The 22,915-nt window shown below is 43.5% G+C and overlaps 1 protein-coding gene across 1 annotated transcript in view; it reads right to left on the bottom strand.

Moving 5' to 3' along the window:
• Window positions 1-1,295: 1,295 nt before the first annotated feature.
• The window catches only part of B3GLCT (beta 3-glucosyltransferase), a 98,732-nt gene continuing 77,112 nt past the window's right edge, over window positions 1,296-22,915 (bottom strand). The window contains exons 12-15 of the mRNA XM_066620275.1: window positions 21,588-21,687; window positions 17,726-17,845; window positions 16,684-16,828; window positions 1,296-3,443 (exon numbers count right to left, since the gene is read on the bottom strand). Of these exons, the coding sequence (XP_066476372.1) occupies window positions 3,282-3,443; window positions 16,684-16,828; window positions 17,726-17,845; window positions 21,588-21,687 (527 nt within the window). The 3' untranslated portion in view covers window positions 1,296-3,281. The remainder of the gene's footprint in view (window positions 3,444-16,683; window positions 16,829-17,725; window positions 17,846-21,587; window positions 21,688-22,915) is intronic.

The raw sequence follows: 22,915 nt of genomic DNA, 5'->3' as shown, positions 1-22,915 counted from the left end.
AACTAAAAGTTTCAGCAAGTGTACCACTGTAACTGATTTCTTTTTTCCCAAGTATTTATTCAATTTAGCAGACAGCATATTTCTTTTCAAATACTAAAATAAAAAGCAAGTTTAACTGTGTTTAAGCAGAGCCAGTGTGTCCATGTTCAGCCAGTGCTTTTATGCATATAAAGATAAAAGTAAATGTGTCAGTGCAATCCTATTCATGTTTACTCAGAAGTCCCACTGTGTTTAAGAGGACTTACTCCAGGAAAGTATTACAGGATTGCAGCCTATGTCAATGAGGGGTGAGAATAGGGGTTCTGAGGCTGAGCTTGGTGAACTGTTTGGGATCATGGTTGGCAACCTTCAGTCTCAAAAGACTATGGTATAAGCCTACTGCACCCAGTATTCCCAAGCGGTTCCCCATCCAAGTACTAACCAGGCCTGACCTTGCTTAGCTTCCAAGATCAGACAAGATCTGGCATGTGCAGGGTAACAGTTGCTGCTGAACTTTTAAACTAGTTTGGGATCATATACTGCTTGGAAGTGGCAGCCAGCCCACCCGCCCGCTGGGGTAACAGATCCCTGTATGAGTCTCCCGACTTCAGCTGGCTCCACTTGGAAAGAGAAAGGTGGGGAGTCTTGTACCTGGGCACGTTGTTGACATGTCACCAAATCCACTAGGCATCATCTCATCAAGATAAGCAGTGACTAGGTTGCCATAGCAGCAGGAGCCTTGCATTGTTCAGCAGGATGCAAATACTTTGCAAGATTCAGAGAAGAATGCTCTGCCAGCTCTGCCTGCTGGCTTGAGGAGATTGGGCAAGGAGAGGACCAAGGTGCCTGTTAACTGCCCGCCCCCTTTTAGTTCAAGCCCAAAGCCAACAAAGGATTTATTAGTTGGTAGTACAATGAGTTTGGGTGGGATGTAGGCACCTGAGGGGAGTCATGACTGAGACATACAAAATTATGCAGGGGATGGGTAGAGTGGATAGAGAGATGCTCTTTTCCTTCTCACATAACACCAGAACCAGGAGAGATCCACCTAGATACCTTTAAAATGGGAATGGACAAATTTCTGGGGGAAAAGCCCATCACGGCCATGATGTGTAACCCATGCATTTTAGAAGTGGGTTACCTCAGAATGCTGGATGCAAGGGATAGCACCAGGATGTAGGTCTCTTGTTGTTTTGTGTGCTCCCTGGGGCATTTGCTGGGCCACTGTGAGATACAGGAAGCTGGACTAGATGGGGCTATGGCCTGATCCAGCGGGACTATTCTTATGTTCTTAAGTGCAAGGTCAACACATCCAGGAATTTTAAATAACATTTTAATTCCATTTTAGGCTTACACAAATTTAAACAGTAACACTTAAACATTACATCTCACACAGTACAAAAACACAGATGATCTATCAGTAGAAATAACTGTAATTTAAGGCACTGAGAGAGGGAACAAAGAGAAAGCACATAAGATGCAGGCTCCTCAAATTCAAACACATATCTGTCAAGAAAGTGCTCACACACTGTAAAAGATTCAAGCGACATTCACAGGCATGTGAATACTGTTTCAGTAGATCCTGACAGATCCATTCCCATTTGGCCAATGGTAAGAACTGTTATTACTTTGGAACACAGTGCAATTCTATGCTATGGAAAACACTGTTTAAACATATATTAAAAAGAATGATGGCATATGGCTTGCAGAACCTTATTTGGTTACAATCCAGCAAGCAATATTAAAACTGCAGTTGCCCTAAATCACCATCAACTAAATATAGAATGTAATGACAGAGTCAATACAAACTCTTTACAAGGACTGCATCGAATTTTTGCCCATAAAATTTCCAGGGACAGAAGACGGAGTTCTAGGTGGTGGTGGAAGATCCCAAAAAAACCTTGCTAACTTTTTTGGTGTGTTGCTTGCTCCATGTTCCCAGCTTTCTCTTTTCCAACCCACAGCATCATTTTTCCCCCCAAAGAATTTCTGCCTGAGGTGACCATTCCAGCCAATCAAGGATCTTATAGGCATTATGGCATTCATTTTCTCACACATCCAGAGGTGGTTAAATGAATTATGAAGCCTAATCAGAGGCCAGTGTTTCCTGTGTTCACTATCAACGACAAAGCATTTTCAACCCATTTTGCAGTTTGCCTCAAACAACGACTGAAATGTGCCCTAGTGTGTGTTTCATGGGGTGTGTGTGTGTAAAGTTTTTCACAAAATATAACCCATCCCCCCTTACTGGTTCAAGCCCTGCTCATTACACATAAAAAGAAACCATACACAAAAAAGAAACAATTATTTCCAATATGTTACATTTTAAATGAACCATATAATTAATGTATTGAGTAATAAAAATGTGGGAGACGACCTGCAGTTTCAGAGGTACTCAACTAAATTTCAGTCTTGCATACACAACTCACAAGATGGGCACATAAAATAGATAAATGTCTAAATGACAAATTCCCAAGTTTTGTTTACAAACATTTGTTATCATAGTGTAACCAGGTTTTCTTAGTATCAGTGGTGACATCTTGTGGCCAATTTAGTAACACAAAACTCATTTTCAATTACAGATAAATGGTATTCATTAGGGGTACAAGCTGATATACAGAGAGAAGGGGATTACAAACAAGTTATCTGGTCTGATTCACATACAGGTCAGGCCAAGTCCCTTCTCTTTACAGAAAGCAGAGGTTCACAGAGATAAAGAACCACAAAATTCTTTGTAGTTCAAAGGAGTTCAACACACTTTACCATTAGAGCTAGTGGGGGAAAAAGACAAAGGAAAGATGGGGGGGGGGGGAAGAGAAGACTAAGAAATGCAGTTTACTATCAAAAGAAATCCTGGTATTTGGCAGGTGGTAGATAGTTACGCAGTACAATATATATAATCATTCATTCCCCCTTCCCCGACGGGGATAGTTACACCATGACCCAGTACTACTGTGGAAGCAATGCTTGCACATGGAGCATTCCCATAAGGCTCAAGCAAGTCCTGTTCCCCCTTGTCCCACTGCACATGCATACAGGAAGAATGGACATTGGCCTCATGGGGAAGTATGTATGCCTCCCATAAGCCTATCTAGCAAGTTTATTGTGTTCCAGAGGAGATGAACAGTCCTTACAGCATCTGATGGGAATCCTCTATAGGCAGGCGCTGTGCCCTTAGAGACAATGGACCATGCTCTTATGTGTTCTGTACAACATGGGTAACATGTAATTATAAATACAGCAACAAAATTCAGCAGATGCTCCAATGCTAAGCCTAAAGCAATATTTAAATGTTTAATGGGTTATAAATCCTCTCTGATATGTTTACTTTCATCTTCCAAATCTTCTAGGTTTGGTGCCAGAAGGCTGAAGTACACTTTCACTGGATCAACATTCCAATGTTTGTGAAATGATATTGGAACTTGATGAGAAAGATAGTCCTTTGGGTAATCCATTGGTCGAGCCTAAATGAAGTAAAAGAAGAACAAAAAAAAGATAGATGCTTCATAATAAAGTTTTTATTAAACTATTAGAACTGCTGATAGAAACAAAGTTGTTAAAACAATTTCAAGTATCATATGGCTTTGTGAAGATGTTCAAGTTCTACACTTGAAGGGGTTGTAAAGATCATGGGAGAAAATTAGGCTCTGTGTATGCAGGCTGTTGAATCAAAGTGAAGTCCAATGTTAAAGAAGTTGGGGGCTAGCATTTGCACATTGGTATTTATGCATCTAGGAAGCTATACTATGTTGGATGCCCACATAGAACAAACATAACTGCAGAATTATTTTATGTTAAGCAGAGTAGCATTGATTCAATTTACATAAATGAATTTTCAGGACCACAGTGTCATGTACCATGTACTATTTAATTTAATTTATTTATTTATTTATTTTAGAGAGTTGTATCCTGCCTTTCTATCCAATGAAGGACACTCAAGGTGGCTCACAATTAAAAACATAAAATATACATATACATATATAAAAGACATTAAAAACAATAAAACACAATAAAAACCTTGATCCCAAATTAAAATCCATTCAAAAAGTGTCATGCCCCCTGGTGTCAGCATAAAAGGCCTCCCTAAATAAAAAGGTCTTAAGCGCTCACCGAAAGGACTCTAAAGAGGGAGCTGTTCTCAATTCCAGGGGGAGGGAGTTCCACAAATGAGGAGCCACCACTGAGAAGGCCTGCTTTTTTGCCGCCATCCCCCTCACCTCCGCTAGTGGCGACACAGTTAGAAAGGCCCCCTCTGATGACCTGAGAGGACGGGTTGGACTGTATGGAAGGAGGCGATCCCTCAAATACCCTGGACCCGAGCCATATAGGGCTTTAAAAGTCAAAACTAGCACTTTGAATTCAGCCCGGAAACGAACTGGCAGCCAGTTGCCGCCAAAGCAGTGGCCTGACTGAGTCAAACCGATGAGCACCAGCAACCACACAGGCTGCCGCGTTCTGCACTTGTTGCAGTTTCCAGACCATCTTCAGAGGCAGCCCCACATAGAGTGTGTTGCAGTAATCTAATCTGGATGTCACTAGGGCATCGGTCACCGTGGCCAGGTCTGAGCGGCCCAGATATGGTCGCAGCTGGCAAATCAGCCGAAGCAGAGCAAAGGCTACTCTGGCCACTGCCACTACCTGGGAATCCAGGAGCATTTATACTATATTGTGAGGCCTCCCTGTGGGGGAGGGGAGGGCCCGCCCGGCCTTTCCGAGGGGAACCCCTCGTGGAGGCCTCAGACTCGTTCCCCACAAGAAGGGGGGGTTGCGTCACCTGGTTCCCCTTCTTTGGGTTGGCAGCATTCATTAGTCAGGAGCAGGGGCTGCTAGCAGCAGATCCTCCTGCCTGCTCTTCCAACTCCCAACTGCCTTGTCATCCCTGGCCTCCAGGTTTATGTAGGGCAGACCCCTCCCCTTTGGCCCCTCCCATTCCCTCACAGGGATGGTATAAAAAGGGCCTGTCTCTGGGCCTGCCCTTCCCTGGGCTTACCACAACTCCTCCCCTTTCTCTCTCTGTTTCCCTCCCGCCTCCTCTCACCTGGAGTTGCCAGGTACCAGCGGAGCACCCTGTCATTGTGGTCCTTGACCCAATGGATCTACTGGAGGGGCGTGTGATCTGTCACAAGGATGAAAAGATTAGCGGTCAGGTAATAGCGCCAGGCAGTAATGGCCCACTTCACGGCCAACGCTTCCTGTTCTATGGTAGCGTACCGCCGCTCGGCCGGTTGCAGCTTTTGACTGAGATATGCTACAGGTCGCTCTCCATCTGGATACTCCTGTGCCAGGACAGCACCCAGTCCTGTCGATGAGGCGTCGGCCTGTACGATAAAGGGCCAGCTAAAATCCAGGCTGTGTAGAACTGGGTCCCCAAGGAGGCCCTCTCGGAGGTCCTCAAAGGCCCGGTGGGCTCCAGCAGTCCATGGGATTGGGTTCCGCGCAGGTCCCTTTAGCAGGTCAGTCAGGGGGCTGGCACGGGAGGTAAAGTGGGGAATGAAACGGCTATAGTATCCGGCGAGTCCAAGAAATTGTCGCAGCTGCCTCCGTGTTCGGGGTGGAGGGTAGGTCTTCAAGGCATCCACCTTCTCGGGTTGGGGCACGAGCCGGCCTTGTCCCACTATGTGTCCCAGGAAATGGAGAGCTGTTGTTCCTAACAGGCTCTTCTTGGGGTTAGCCCGTAGCCCTGCTTCGTGTAGGGCTGCCAGGACCTGGTGGAGATGATCCAAGTGCTCCTCCCAGGTTTTGCTGAAGATCAGGATGTCATCGATGTATGCAACACAAAACGCCTCAACACACGGTCAACCAAACGTTGGAATGTCGCTGCCGCCCCATGAAGTCCGAAAGGCATGACTGTGAAATGAAAGAGCCCCTGGGGGGTGGCGAAGGCAGTCTTCTCCCGGTTTTGGTGTCAGAGAGGTACTTGCCAATATCCTTTTGTAAGGTCCAGGGAGGACAGGTACCGGGCTTCTCCTACTTGGTCCAACAGGACTTCTGTCCGTGGCATGGGGTACGCGTCAAATTTGGCCTTTTTATTCACCTCACGAAAATCAATGCAGAAACGGACAGTGCCGTCCGGTTTGGGTACCAGCACGATGGGGCTGCACCATTCACTGTGCGACGGTTCGATCATGCCAAGGTGCAACATGTCCTCCACTTCTTGATTCACCACCTCCCATCGTTTCCGCGGAAGCGGTCTCCAGGCAGTCCGGACCACCGCCCCTACCTCTGTCAGTATCTCATGCTGTATGACATGAGTCCGGCCTGGGGTCATGGAAAACCCCTCGGGGAGGGGAGTCTGAGCTTAGCATCCATCCCCTTCTGAGCCTCTGCCCGGCTCAGACTGACTATATAGCTCAAGTAACGCGACTTCCTGTTTCACAGAAACTAGAAGCAGCATTTTTAATGCCTTATAAGGCATTGAGAGGCCCGGGGTGCATGCAGGGGTGCACGTGCTGGGGGCCCCCCGGACCCGATCCACAGATAACTGAATCCATGGATACAGGATCCGCAGATATGGGACCCCCTGTAGCTTAAGCTACATTGCAGTCAGAAAATTTATTGTTGCTTTATTTGCTCTTTTCCATCTAGCCTTTTTGCAAGATCCACCATCAGCAACTCCATGGGATGTGGGGGGAGGGTTAGGAGTTGAGGGCTTTGAGTAACTTCCACCTCCATCTGCTGGTGTTAATGGTTATTGCTTCCAATTGATGAAAACTTTCCATTATGCATTCCAGTCAAGCTCAGTGATTGTGCATCAGCCTGCTTGTAGTTTTACTACCCACACTTCTTTCCCCTCATTTGTTAAATTTTCTTCTTTTGCACTTGTAATAAACTAGTTACAGTTTGGCTCATGGTTTACCTGGTCCATGTTCATAGGTTATTCAGTGGATTGTCATATCTCTTTATCCTACAGATTCTACAATGGGTTGATTTTTAATAAGAACCCCCGAGATTAAATGCTTTTCCAAAAGTACAATAACCCAGGCAGATTCCCTTCAGAAGACTTGGGGCCCAATCCTGAACTTAGCCAATGCTGGGGCTGAGCAGCAGCACTGGGTGCCATAGATGTGCTGTAAATTACGTTTACGGCATCTGGTGAGTAAGGAGTGCTGTTACTGGGCCCACGCCAGTCAGAAGATGCACTGCCACCAGGAATAAGTGCAACTGCTGGGCGGTGGTGCAGACTCTGGGGGATAGGTGAGAGCGTGGAACAAGGGGAGGAACTGGGGTGGGGGAGGAACAGGATAAGCAGAGCTCTGCTCTCCGGGGGAGGGGACCCCTTCCCCCAAGGAGACCTATGGCTGCTTCCTGGCGCCTGCTGGATACAGTGGTAGCAGCTTTGGCACTGCTGCTCCAGCAGGTGCCGGGAAGCTCAGGATTGGGCTCTAAGTAAGAAACTGTTCATTCAATTCTTTGTATTGCTTTTTAAGAGGGGCATTATTAAACTTTCTTGTTGAATAATTCAACCTTCCCTAATTAAAAGAAGGGGGGAGAGAGAGACGGGGAGAGAATGAAAGCACAAAAGTTAACAGTATTTCCAGTCCATATTTCCGCTCCCCATTCTTGCCACCTGATTTGGAAGAAAAGGAGAAATAAAGGAAAGAAGCAGGCAAAAAGTACAGTACGTATCTGATCCCAGAAATATTGTTCTGAAAAAACAAAACAAACTTTTGAAGCAGGCTACATCTGAGATGAGGGACAGAGAGGAGGAACAAACAAACAAACGGGGAAACAAAGTAGCCTGGCAAGGAAACACACACACACTCTCTTTCTCTCTCTCTCTTTGTTCTTTAGGAAGGTGCTGCCAGCTAAGGTGAGGAAGAATCAGTTGATGGGAATAAAGCAGGCAAGAAAACAAATGCAGCATGAGGAAAGTGCTGTCATGCTCACCTGCTCCAAGAAACTGCCTGGGGAGAAGGAGGATGCAGACAATGAAACAATCAGACATGTGTTCAGCAAGCATACACTGTCCCAGCAACCTCTCTCTCTCCAGTGCTGCTGCTTGTTCCTGCTGCTCTTCAGTTGACCCGCTCAAATATGCACAGAGTGCCAGAAGGGCAGGCAGGCAGGCAGGCAGTGAGGGCCACATAGTTCCTGCTACAGAAAAGCTGCTATTCAGGAGGAAAGGAGACTCTGCTACCTCAGTCAAGACACTGCTCCACATCAACAATTTCAACTTGCACCATCGTGAGGCTGGCTCTGTGCTACAGGCTACACAGTTAGAGCTGCCATGTAATAGGATTAGTAATTAGATGATTCTATCATCACCACCACCACATATCTTCACCACTAAGTATTGGCAACCTTCAGTCTCGAAAGACTATGGTATCGCGCTCTGAAAGGTGGTTCTGGCACAGCGTCTAGTGTGGCTGAAAAGGCCAATCCGGGAGTGACAATCCCTTCCACACCGGGAGCAAGTGCAGTCTGTCCCTGGTCTGTCTCCCTGGCTATGGGCCTTCCTTCTTTGCCTCTTTGCCTCAGACTGTTGGCAAAGTGTCTCTTCAAACTGGGAAAGGCCATGCTGCACAGCCTGCCTCCAAGCGGGCCGCTCAGAGGCCAGGGTTTCCCACTTGTTGAGGTCCATCCCTAAGGCCTTCAGATCCCTCTTGCAGATGTCCTTGTATCGCAGCTGTGGTCTACCTGTAGGGCGCTTTCCTTGCACGAGTTCTCCATAGAGGAGATCCTTTGGGATCCGGCCATCATCCATTCTCACGACATGACCAAGCCAACGCAGGCGTCTCTGTTTCAGCAGTGAATACATGCTAGGGATTCCAGCACGTTCCAGGACTGTGTTGTTTGGAACTTTGTCCTGCCAGGTGATGCCGAGGATGCGTCGGAGGCAGCGCATGTGGAAAGCGCTCAGTTTCCTCTCCTGTTGTGAGCGAAGAGTCCATGACTCGCTGCAGTACAGAAGTGTACTCAGGACGCAAGCTCTGTAGACCTGGATCTTGGTATGTTCCGTCAGCTTCTTGTTGGACCAGACTCTCTTTGTGAGTCTGGAAAACGTGGTAGCTGCTTTACCGATGCGCTTTTTTAGCTCGGTATCGAGAGAATGAGTGTCGGAGATCGTTGAGCCAAGGTACACAAAGTCATGGACAACCTCCAGTTCATGCTCAGAGATTGTAATGCAGGGAGGTGAGTCCACATCCTGAACCATGACCTGTGTTTTCTTCAGGCTGATTGTCAGTCCAAAATCTTGGCAGGCCTTGCTAAAATGATCCATGAGCTGCTGGAGATCTTTGGCAGAGTGGGTAGTGACAGCTGCATCATCGGCAAAGAGGAAGTCACGCAGACATTTCAGCTGGACTTTGGATTTTGCTCTCAGTCTGGAGAGGTTGAAGAGCTTTCCGTCTGATCTGGTCCGGAGATAGATGCCTTCTGTTGCAGTTCCAAAGGCCTGCTTCAGCAGGACAGCGAAGAAAATCCCAAACAAGGTTGGTGCAAGAACACAGCCCTGCTTCACTCCGCTTCAGATGTCAAAAGGGTCTGATGTGGAGCCATCGAAGACAACAGTGCCCTTCATGTCCTTGTGGAAAGATCTGATGATGCTGAGGAGCCTGGGTGGACATCCAATCTTGGGGAGAATCTTGAAGAGGCCGTCTCTGCTGACCAGGTCGAAAGCCTTTGTGAGATCTATGAAGGCTATAAAGAGTGGCTGTCGTTGTTCCCTGCATTTCTCCTGCAGTTGTCTAAGGGAGAATACCATATCAGTGGTGGACCTGTTGGCTCGGAATCCACACTGCGATTCTGGATAGATGCTCTCTGCAAGTACCTGGAGCCTCTTTAGTACAACTCGGGCAAACAGCTTTCCTACAACGCTAAGGAGAGAGATGCCGCGGTAGTTGTTGCAGTCACCCCTGTCACCTTTGTTCTTGTACAGCATGATGATGTTTGCATCCCTCATGTCTTGAGGTACTCCACCTTCTCTCCAGCAGAGACAGAGGACTTCATGCAGCTCAGTGACGATGATCACTTTGCAGCATTTTAGGACTTCAGCAGGGATGCTGTCTTTTCCAGGTGCCTTGCCAAAGGCAAGGGAGTCCAGGGCCACGTGAAGTTCTTCTAGGGTTGGTTCACTGTCAAGCTCTTCCAGCACAGGCAGGCACTCAATGTTGTTCAGTGCTTCTTCGGTGACTACATTTTCTCTGGAATATAGCTCAGAGTAGTGCTGCACCCAGTGTTCCATCTACCACTACAGGATTCCATCCTTTTCAAGTTTGCATTGGCATTGCTGAAAAATAATTTTCATCTATCTTCATTCTTGAGTTCTGCAAAATGAAATTCAAGTTCCAATTCTGTTCCAAAAGTTTTGATTGCCAAAACAGCTATGGTGCCAAATGATCCAATAAGAGACATTGCCACAACTAATCAAGCAAATGATACTTTTGCAGTAGAAGCATATGGTTGGGAAATGGAAATGGGGAGGGGGAGTGAGATATGCAGAGCCTACTGAGGATCAGGGAAATAGAATGAGACAATTAAAAACAATCCATTTATGAATGCCTTCTCAGAGTGACAATAGGATTTACTTTTCATTGTGCCCTTACTCAATGATGCACATTAGTGAAGTATTTAAGCAGAAGCAAACAAGTTTACATGCCATTATTGCCTCTAAATATTTAATTTTGCCTCTGCAAGTAGGTTTTATAGTAGAAGAATGAGGAGGGATTTAAAAAAAAGAAAAGAATTAATTATGCCTCAATAACACTTCAGCAGTTTAATCAGGCAATGTTTAAGAGGCACATTATTTTAAAGAGATTTCCCCCCTTATCTCTGGTTTTGTGTTCTGTGCTTTTGAAATGAAGATACTTAACTGAGTCCCAGAAAAGAAGAATTACTGGAACTAGCAAAAAATCAGTCGCTCCTGATTTTATTTTTTTGTTATTTTTATTAAAATGTTTCTATATCTGTTTCTGTCAAATGACAAATGCCATCCACACTATGCTCTTGAGACTGAAATCAGAATGCAGTTCTGCCTATGACCAGGATTTCTGAACTGAATATGATTTTATATATTTTAACTAGCATGCATTTGCATTCCTGTGGTTTTATGCCTAATTCTGTGCTGCTTATTCTTGTATTCTTAATATAAAGTGTTTAAATCTATTATTATTATATCTGATGTTCTAATGTTTTGCCCCATGAATCTTCTGAATCTTACATTATTGTTGGTATTTATGCATCTAGGAAGCTACAGAAGTGTGATCTTGAGAAAAAGTAGACAGCTTCTGAAATCAGTAGACAGACTTTACTAGCTAGAATAACCATTGGTGAAATGTTGGGTTTTGCCTATCTCACTACATGACCAACTAGTGGATTGATGGCAGTGAATGCCCCTGCCCCAGACTTAAGGCCCAACACTGACTCAGTTTCAGAATTAACCCTAGATCTGAGGGGGAATACTGCCAAATCAATTATATGCTCACTTCATCTAAGAATTAAAGAAGTACATCAATTCCATCAAATGCGTATCTTTTCGAAGGAATGACAAAGCTTAAACGGCATGAAGGTATGGCAGCTCCAATGGAATTGGCCTTCAAATGGGCCAAAACTATCCTTCAGAAGGAAGATTAGTTTTTAAATGATAAATGGATGTGGAAAGCTTATGTGCATATTACAAAGCTTCCCAAACATTTTAGCACTGGGACCCACTTTTTAAAATGAGAATTGATTATGACCCACATTGCTTTACTAGACCAAAAAAGTGATTGAGAAAAATATTTATTCATGATAATTAAATAATAATCAGAATCCTAAGCTCCTGCTAGAGACTTTACATATAATATGTGTGAGTAGTAATTTTGCTGGACTCTCAATGGAGTTCAAAGAATGTTTCCTCAAACCTTTACTGTCATTTCAGGGTACCCATAAGACTGAACTAGAAAGCAAGATGTGCAGTTAGGGCAGTATTTCTCAAACTGTGGGTTGAGACTCACTAGGTAGGCCACGAGCCAATTTCAGGTGGGTCCCCATTCATTTCAATATTTTATTTTTAATATATTAGACTTGATTCTACCGTGGTATGTGACTGCATTTGGGGAAATGTTACAGACCTGTACTTTAACAAGCTATTAGGTATATTCTTTTAACAATGATAGTCAATGGGACTTACTCCTGGGTAAGTGTGGGTAGGATTGCAGCCTAGGATTATTAAAAACTTTCCTGCTTGATGATATCACTTCCAGTCAGGACATCATTTCCGGTAGGTCCTGACAGATTCTCATTCTAGAAAGTGGGTCCCAGTGCTAAATGTGTGAGAACCACTGAGTTAGGGATTTCCAGGTCAGACAAGGTTGACATTGGGTTTGCAGTATAGCTACAGCACACCAATTTAGTAACTGGAGAAAACAGGAAAACCTGACATTTTAGTTTGGGGGTATGAAGCATGAGAGTGGACTCTCCGTCCAGGTTGTCTACTGCTGCAATTATCTTCTGCAAACTGCGCAGGGTGCTTGCAAAGTCTCCCATTCCCCCCAATGTTTCAGAAACTTTGCACAACCCCCAAAAATCAGCTTGCAACCCACTGGTGGGCTCCGACACAACGTTAGGGAAACATGCACTCTTTGCAAGCTTGCAACAAAGATAAAGTACTGAAATAGCATGCAATGGAAACTTTATCTGCATAAATCCAAAGTTATTCCTTGGTTACTTGAAAACCTATTGAAACATATTCATTCTTCATCACAGCTTCAGTACAGTTTGTAACAGCTCAGTTTCTCATACATTTATAAAACTTAGCTTGGCATTGCTTTTCTTTGCTTTCAAGAATGTGCTGATATACAGAGGTGTCCCTGGGGTGGGTGCCACCCAGTGCAGTGCTTACCTGGAGGAGCCTGGTGTTCTGGAAGTTCAGGGGTGACATAATGATGTAAACACATACCCCCACCTTCCATTCTATCACATTGCTTGTCATGTGAAAAGCCCACCACCGTCAGACTGCCTCTGTTCACCTATCTTCAGTCTGCTCCGGACCCAGTCACTTGATATTCTCGCCAGCAAGTAGCGAAAATATGATTGTCGGCAAGAGTACAAGGCGGCTGGGCCCGGAGTGGGACAAACATAACCAAACAGGCTCAGGTGGTGTGGTGTCACCCCCCCAAGGGTGACATTCAGTGCAGTCTGCACCCACTGCACCCTATTGACACCACTGCTGATATACTACATAATCTGCTTATCATATATCAATAAAGCATGTATTGGGAGAATTAAATGTGTTAGCTATATGCAGAAACTGAATATAACAGAAGTCAAAGTGGATATTTAATTTTTCTTCCTAATGTTTTTTGAAAAATATAGGAGCTAAATATTTTAAAACAGAAGTATTTTGATATCAGTATTCCAGGATGCAAAACAGAATTTAAAAGAAGGAACAATAAATACTTCAATGAAGCTAAACCCCTGTTAAATTATAGATTAGAAAAAGAGAAAACAGTTTTCATATGGAGATAAGATGCAAAATTTACTGTTGTTTTAAAACAAGATGCTATGACAGGCCATAATTGTAAAAACTAATATAATTTTGAAGAATTGAGGTATTAACATTCCTCAAATATAAATGCCCAGATAAATAAAATTAAAAAAAAATATTTGTTCTACTACCATTTCCTTCCTCTACTGCTATTCTGAAATGCTTTGCAACTTTTTTTTGCTAGTGACAACACTGTTTTTTTCATTCAACCATAATCAATTCAGGGCTTTTTAACATGGATATTGCTTGCCAAATAAAGTGCTAACACTTCATTAGAGAGTTTTGAATTATCATGTATGTTAGTCCCTGGCATGTACTAGAGTAGGTACTACATAGAAGTACATTACCTGGGTACATTACATAGAAGTAATAATGTTTTAGGAATACTCTACCATTTTTAACATAATGCTAATTAAAATATTTTAAGAAAAATGATCAGGCTCTTAAGGAATAACATGGGGAATACATTTTTATAATTAAAGGCTTTTTAACTGTATTGTAATCAAGTAGTTCTCAAGCTTTTTAGCAGAGGGACCAACTTTTTAAAATGACACTCTGTTAGGACCCACCAAGTTTTACAAGACTTTAAAATAAAAGGTGATCTAGAAAGAAATAATATTTTTATTTATTCATTTACAAGTAATATTTTTTAATTTATTTACCGTAGATATTTGCCTATAAGGTAATAAATTTCTGCCAATAAATGTAAATCTTCTCTGCGGGTCACTCAGGGGTCAGGGCTGCTCAGGCACATTGCTGCAGCCAGCAGAAGCCAAGTGAGAGTAAGAGGACAATGCAGAAATAATTAGCCTCCAGGGCAACAAGGCTGCAAACTGCAGCCAAAGTTAACCTTTTCACTCCTCCTGTGAAAAAAGTAAGCCAGGGATCAACACTTTCACATTAAATCAACCAAGCCTGGTTCTTTTTGGCAGGATGATACCCAGCCCTTCTGCATCCTCATTCCATTTTGCAAAAGTTTGGCAGAGGTCTGGTTTTAAAAACACCAGGGTGTAATCCTCATTTCCATTTGAAATAAAATCTGAGGCTACAATTCAGTGCACCATTACTTAATAATAACCCCCACGGAAAGCAATGGGGTCTACTTCTGAGTAAATAGAGTTGCAACTATGTGTAGTTGCGCTTGCTCATGTTCATTCCTTGTTACTTGTCTCTCCACTGTGAATTGAATTGCACACTCCCAGTTATGTGTTATAAGTTGTATGTTATACGGTAAGTCTCTAGCTTAAGACACAAGGCACCAAAGGAGGATTTGGTTAATGGTTCAACTGGTATGTTGTTTACAGTGCACTTACTCTGACAGTGTTTACAAAAAGGTTAAGACCAAAATTTAAGAAATTAATGAATAAAAATGTATCTTATGATCTTTTACTATATTTTTAAAACAGATTGTACAGTTCTTAGGTTACAATTACTGGTAGATTATTTTTCAGGATCTGGCTTGGTAAAATCAGACAAAATTATAGTCAGGCACTCTCCTAAGTTTAACCCCCCCCCCCCCCGATATCCGTGTCATAGAAAATTCCATGATTTTTGGCTCAAAACCTGCCCTTGACTTATCAACTTATACGTAAGTATCTACAGCAGCCAATTTCAACCTTTTTCAGCTCATGGCACACTGACAAGGCACTAAAGTTGTCAAGGCACACTATTAGTTTTTAATTACATTAGTATGTTACAATTAATTTAATTAATATAAATAAGGGCACAATCCTCACCAGGTCTTCTCAGAAGTAAGTCCTATTTTGTTCAATGGGGCTTACTCTCAGGAAAGTGTGGTTAGGATTGCAGCCTTAGATTATGACATGACAATGAAAGAAATTCCCGAGAAGCTTGGAGAGGGAGGTGTAAGTGGTTTCTGGAAAGGAAGAACAATGTTTTGAAGCAGGTCTGTTCAAACTGTTATCAGTTGATATGCTCTGATATGCCAGGAGGTGTTGGCAAAGAGAGATGAGACTGAGCATACTGGAGAAATGGGGAGGCGGTGGTGAGGAGCAGTGAGGAGATGTGGCTGAAACAAGTGCAGGATTCATTAGGGTGGGGGGAAAGAGAAAGAAAGAATGGGAGGCAACTGGTTTTGAACTTCAGAAGGTGGGGAAGAGGGAAGGGAGGAGCAGAAAAAGGGGTTAACTGCAATTATGATGGGGGGATGTGTGTGCAGGAGGGGAGGAGGTGGGGGGGAAGAAAAGCATCACTTGCCTGCTCATGTATTCAAGAGTGTGACCAAGCCTCTGTAAGTCTACTCAGAAGTAAGCCCCTTTATAGTCAATGGGGCTTACTCCTAGGTAAGTGTGGCTAGGATTGTGGCCCATCATCCTTCCTGCCAAAGCCTTGCCAGGGGAGGCAATGCAGGGAGGGTTACTTTGGGGCATTGCTGGCAAGGAAAAGGTTCTCTCCAGGATCCTTTCCAGCCAGCTGCTTCTGGCTCAGTCCTTGCTTCCACCTTCAGGCTCACTTGCCCTCACTCCCTCCCTCCTAGCTCTTGCTGCTCACCAGGAGCTCTTCCAGGCTCCTCTGGCTGCCTGCCCAATCAGCGTGCAGGGCAGGCACCAGCAACAGCAGGAGCGTCCAAGCCCCTGCGCAGCTGCCCCTTTTTCTCCTGCTGTTGCGTGAGGCTCCACGCAGCTGCTTCTCCCACCTGCGCGCTGCTGCTGCTGCCTGACTCCTTGGCCCCGCAGCACACCTGAGGCAGCCTCACGGTACACCAGTGTGCCGTGGCACAGCGGTTGAAAACCGCTGATCTACAGTATCAGAAAAAAATTCAATCCATTTCTTGTAATGAGGCAGCCCTAATGAATAGTCTCAAAGTTTGAGGGGTTTAGTTATGTGACCCAATCTTCACCTGTCCCCACTTGCTGTCACTGATGAATTTGGAAAAAAAACACACCAGAAAAAAGACACTCAAACACTCAAATTATCTCCCTATATTTACACAAGCTTACAAACTGCAGCAGCTCTGCTGTTTACAGGGCAGTTAGCAGCTAGCTGATTTTTGATTAGCCTCAGGGCTTGAGGCAATTAGTTATCTGATCTTGCCATCACTCGTGTTTTCATTGGAGGCTCTCCAGGACCCACCAGAAATCAGGTCCCGACCCACCAAGTGGGTCCTTATCCACAGTTTGAGAAAAGCTGTGCTAATCTGTTAGCTACCTTGAATATCATTCCATAAAAAGGAGAGTTATAAATCTTCAAAATAACTAACTATACTTTTCCATACTCACCTGATGAAAGAGAGGGCTGTGTGTTACTGAAAATCCTAAACCACTGAAACACATTCCAATCACCATATCATCAGGGGCATCACTGCTGTAACACTTGCATTTACTAGAAAATAATTTGCGGACTGCTTCTCTGCTGAAGACCATCCTAAAGTGACAAAGTCAACAAGAAGTATAAGATAGCTATTGTTTCAGTATGAGAAGCTCTAGATGATTAGCACAATCACAAATCTACAGCACTAAATACAAGCAATTTATTACTGCAGCAGGCATTTGGAGAAACTAAGAAAAACAGACGGGTCACACTGTCTGAAAGAATCAACAGGCTGTGAACACACCCCTTTTTCCCTCCCTTATCACAGATGGTATAATGTCAGATACAACTAGTTTTGTGCATTATGCTGCTTCTATATCAGTAGTATACAACTACTTTTGACATTCTGCACTTAGCCGTTGTAAAGGCATTGACAAGGTGTTTGGCCATGCTCCTTTTCTTAAATGCAGTCCAGTACTAAAGGACCAGGTCAATTAAAAAGGGTAGCCTGTTACATCCATGGGTCACTGTCAATACCTGAGATTTTAAAATGTCTAGACTATTGGTTCTCAAACTTTTTTGTCTACTGTTCCCTTTCCATTCCTCACAATGGTTTTGGAGAGCCTTAGGTCTCCAAGGAGCATGCACTGAGGTATAGAGCCTTATAATATTTTCATTTTGCCAAACTATAGTTCTCAGATGAGGTTCACTTCTGTCTCTACTAAGTTTTCTTAACAGAATGAGTCATGACATAACTCTTGATGACAGAGTTGAGAGGCTATTGTTTTCTTGCAATTTGTGTAATTATTTCACAACAGCCTATCTGAAACTTTCACCATGCCTGGATTCTCTTTACCCTGGAATTTTTCAAATTGTGCACCATGATTTTTCAAATTTTATCCATTCATGAAACAAAATGATGACAAATTAATAATTTGCAACAATAGGTTTCTTGATGAATGCACTCTAAAATGGTTTATTTCTTTATGGAATTCAGATTAAATGAATTACCCTCCTCCACCAGTGATGTAACTATAGCCTCCTGAATTCAATCCATAGCCATAACGTTCTCCAAGAATCACTGGCTCACTTGGGTCATAGCAACTGAGTAATTTCCGGAGTCTAAAAATACTAAAAAACAAAACAGCAATGGTAAAACAAATTTTATTTCTCGAAACAAATCCAAAACCCTTAAGCTGTCAGGCTAAGCAAAACACATGTAGTTTAATTGTTGACATTGATGATATAATTGTCAGAAAATGTGCATTTTAAATACATTATTAAAAAGAGGTAGTTAGATTGCATATGTGCTTTTTTAAGCAGACCCTTGATTTTGCTTCCAAGTATGATCTACATACATTTAAAAGTTTGCCTGCCACACCGTGTCTTTAACTCAAACACAGACCTATAGTTTTCCCCAGACTATTCCACACGGATGGAAAACGAATAATTTCAGAGTTTGAAAGGCAAAATATGAATCAGGTTTTAATCATTTTAATGCCTGTGTATATTACAGCAGCATCAGTTCAGTTTCAGGACACCACTGTCTTTATCAAACCACATGGGGATTCATGGGGTGACTTGCCAAGGGGGGGGGGCAAGGCCTGTCACAAAATAGCTTCTGAGAGGTACAAATACATGGGCAGTGCAATCCTATCTTGTGCTGGAACAGGTAGGCCCTTGCCCAAAATGGCTCAGCTGGAGGTAAGGGGAAACTCTTCCCCTTACCCCTGGGTAAGCCACCACAGCCCCAGTGGGTCTCCTTGCACCATCTCCGGAAGTGACCTATGTCCAAGGAAAGCGGAGCAGTTTGCAGCCACCCCACGCTGCTTGCGGAACAGGGTTGGGATCCAGCATAACTGCCAGGTCCCAGCCCCCGCCTCCCACTCCCCGCCCATTCAGCCCCCGAAACTGACCTCCGCCCGCACTCCCCCCCATCTTGGAACACCTCCCTCCCGCCCACCCCAGACCCTTGCGTTGGCTGAGCTTTGCTGACATGACCCTCCCCGTCAGAGTTGGTGCAGAGGCTGGATACAGCCTCTGCAGGCCGGAGCGGGTCCCTGTGCCGGCCCAGTCAACTCTTGAGGAGGTGCAGATGTGCTTTACAGCATGTTTGCAACCCTCCTGGGTCAGCGCAAGGGACTTGCACCGGCCCAAGGCACACTTAAGGTTGCCCCCTTAGGGCGCAATCCTAACCAACTTTCCAGCACTGACATAGCTGTGCCGATGTGGTGTGCACTGCATCCTGGAGTGGGGACGCAGTCAAGGGGGCCTCCTCAAGGTAAGGGCATGCAGTAAGGGACTGCATTGCGGCTAGGTCAATGCTGGAAAGTTGGTTAGGATTGCGCCCTTAATCGGTTAAAATGCTACAGGTATTTACTGATCTCGATCCGTCTTCAAATATTTGACTATTTACACAAAGTGAAAAAGAAGCTTATTTAGAAGTAAACTCTCTTCAGAAACCTTGGAGGTTATTTTAAAAAGAGGCTCAGATAAGATGCATTTGAAAATGCAAGAACAAGGCTTGATTTATAAGGCTTGGTGTTTTAAAATCAAGACAGAGACAATCTCTTTATTGGAAGTACCAAGGCCCAGAGAGAAAGTGGATTATAACAGCCTAGTCTCCACTGATCTTGGTTTAGATCTGTTTTTTCAACTGCCACTGAGTGCCATATTGGTGCCTAGTGTGACAGATTTCCAAATGATTTTGCTCCAATTAGCAGATCTGTCATAGCTGAGTAGGCAAAAATAGCATTTTCTCTCTCAAGCACAGAATAAATTATGTTCCAATGTAAGATTTTTGATAATGTTTCTGTCTTTGGCATTAGCTGATGCATCAAAACATATCAATGGATAAAACAAAGCTACTGCCTCCAGTACCTGTGCAGGCTGATGTGGATATCTGACGACAGAAAATGATTTGGAAAAGCACATTGCTGTCAGCACTAGCACAGAAAATTTTAAACCTGCTAACACAACTGCTCAGGGTTGTCTATCAGGCTAAGGTTGCTATCAGGTTATCTAAGAGGCTCAGGGGCAAGAGACACTCTCATAATAGCCTCAAGTGCAAAGAGATGGAGCTATCTGAAGAACTAATTAACTATTTAATTAATTAACTAACTAACTAACTAACTAAGGGGCAGCAATTACGGACGCTTTCACAAAAAGGAATTTCAAAGTAGTAAATAACTTTTTGAGATGCAGTGCTGAAAACATATAGGTTAGTACTGGGATCCTTATAGACGCCCTGGGTCCCTGTGGGGAGAAGGGCGGGATAAAAATAAAGTTTATTATTATTATTATTATTATTATTATAGCAGATTCAATGAGAATAGCCCTTTGAAATAGATTAAATAAACATTGTGGAGTCTTTTAGAAACAAGCGTATTTGCAATCTTTTTGTGCTATGATTTATAGCTATATGGCTATAGTTTTATCTTTTTGTGCTATGATTTATATTTGTGCTATAGACCATTACTTCCTTTATGAAGAATAAAATTATAGCTTGCAACATCTAATCTTCAATTTGGCACAAATCAGTTTAGGTTTTAAATGTGTGAGATGTATTCTGTTATTACTAACAACCTGATTTACAGCCCAATCCTGAGCTGCCCGAGGCGCCCAGCCTCGGCGGCACCAAGAACAGCTGCTGCCGGATCCTGTGTGCCCCAGGCTACCGCGGGAGGTACCTCAGAAGGGAATTTGATACCCTTCTCTCAGGTAAGGTAAGCAGCCCTGCAATGGGGCTACTCACTTTAGTAAAGGCACTCGTGGAGGGCACTGAGCCCTCCACGAGCGCCTTGGATCCTGCGGAGCTGAGCTCCGCAGACCCACTTCGCACCCACCCCGTTTGTCTGTAGACTGTTTCCGTGGTCATGTGGCTCTCATGACTAGATGCCTAAGCTCACAGAACACTGTTACCTTCCCACCGAGGTGGTATCTATTTATCTACTTGCATTTTTACATGCTTTTGAACTGCTAAGTTGGCAGGAGCTGGGACAAGCAACGAGAGCTCACCCCACTGTGCAATTCAAACTGCCAACCTTGCAGTCAACAGGCTCAACAGCTCAGTGGTTTAACCCACCACGCCACTGCATCTCTTAGAGAACAAAGTGCTTATTTCTGGTCATCACCTGTTTAAAGATGTCATTTCTGACTTAATGACGTCACTTCCCACCCTCAGCAGGTGCTATGAATGCTATTCAGACAACTACCGTATATGAAACAAGTTTGACAAGCTTGGTCTAATCCAACTGGCAGCAGTTCTCTAGTGTCTTTCCTAGCCAAGACCCACTGAATGGTGAGGAAAGAACCTATAATCTGGTGCATGGCATGCATGTGTTTTATCACTGAGCTACGGCCCCTTCCCATGTTGCTCTTTTTGAAGTGGTTTTGAACAGGTTTATTGCCTTGTCTTCAGAGACATAAGGCAGTTTCTTTGGCAGCAGTGCTGAGAAGGTTTGTAAATACATTTTTCATTGAAAGAGTGTTTCTCACATCAGCAATAAAATATATTGCCTTCTGCTATACAGCTGGACACAATCACTCACAGTTCTCTTTTAACAGTGAATGTGAATGCAGGAGCAAGGTCACCATCTTTCAAGTCACTGATCCAAATTTCTGGCACAATGAGTGTTTCATGTATGCAACTGTATAGTTAACTTAACATCTGAGATGCGTTTGCTCTAAATTACTTGGATTTCCTGTCTGTAAGGAAATATTACATTGGCTCATGAATTACCCGAATTTTTACAGTTCATGTTTCACTTGGGATCTCCATCTCTGCATGTTAGTTCTGCAACAGGAGCTTCCAAACAAGTTGACTTGTAGAGAAAAATATGATTTAACTTGCATTCAGTTGTGAAATTCCTACCTTATTAAAGTGTCGTCATCCACAATAACTAACCAGGGTATTGTAGAAGGACTATAATTTAAAAATTTTCCTAAAATGGCAAATGTCTTCGCACAATGACCTAGATATTTAAAAAAATACAAAAATAAGGAATCCAATATTTAAATTTACAGTGCTTGATTATAACAACCATACATGCTTTTTCAAACAACACATCAAATAGTATAAATTGTTCAGATTAGGGATTGATGAACCTCCCCAGTAGTCAGATTTGTAATTAATTTGCACCTCCTGGATTAACAACAGATGTCATCAGGCATGGACTGGGTGCTAGCTTTAGCCCGTCTCCCTCCGCCCCCCCCCCGGCATGCCACTGAGTCAATCATCCAAAAATGTGTCTGATCAATAGAGAGAGAACAGGTGATTTGAACACTTCTAGGTCATGGGCACAACCAATGACATTATCAGGTATGCCTGAAGCTGACTTCCTTGGATTAATTTTAGATGCCAGGTAATTTCAAGATGACATCTTGGAATTATTGGTTAACTACAACACCAGCAAAATATTTTTTTATCCTTCATTTATAATTTTAGTATGGATTAACAGAGACAAAACGGTGGGACACAATATTTACAACTGGAAAACAAAGAAGTGCTTAGACAAATTTTATTTTGAAGCTAACTCTTTTATCTCACGGAAAGGCAACTGTTTATTACACATATGTACAAGCCAGGAAATAAGCACTAGGATACATTTAAAGGTGTAATAGTCATGTGCTATACAGACTCAGAAATCTGAGGGGTTTTTGTTTGTTTGTTTTAAGTGCTCTATGGAGCACACTGAAAGACCTGCTGGTGCCTGGTGAAGCAAGGTCAGACTGGGGGTAACCAGGAGCTCCTCCCTTCTCAGTAAGACTTCTGTCACCTGACCTGCCTGCCTAAGAGGGAGAGGCTTCCCAGATGTACCACACTGACCCTGCCTGCAACTACTACAGAACAGACCTCATTACAACTTTCACATTTTTTACATTGCAGTAAATTATTATAGCATAAGTCACAGGACCATGATGCCTGCCACACCATGCTCCTGTAGGCAGTGTCAAAATTATGATCATCATGAACAATTACTATCCCAGAAAGTCCCATTGAATTCAACAGGACATTTTCAAGTAACTGTACACTGACTGCAGCAAAAAACTAAAAAAAAGGCATTTGTTCATTCTGAATAAACTGTCTAATGCAGCCATTTTCAAACACTGTGCAGTGGCACACTGGTGTGCCGCGAGTGGTCCGCAGGTGTGCCACAGGAATTTGGGGGAAGGTCATTTATTAATAGGGCCAATGGGAGA

This window comes from Tiliqua scincoides, chromosome 3 (genome assembly GCF_035046505.1).
Source record: "Tiliqua scincoides isolate rTilSci1 chromosome 3, rTilSci1.hap2, whole genome shotgun sequence".
Classification (NCBI taxonomy): Eukaryota; Metazoa; Chordata; class Lepidosauria; order Squamata; family Scincidae; genus Tiliqua; species Tiliqua scincoides.
This window is presented reverse-complemented; position numbering and strand designations above follow the sequence as displayed.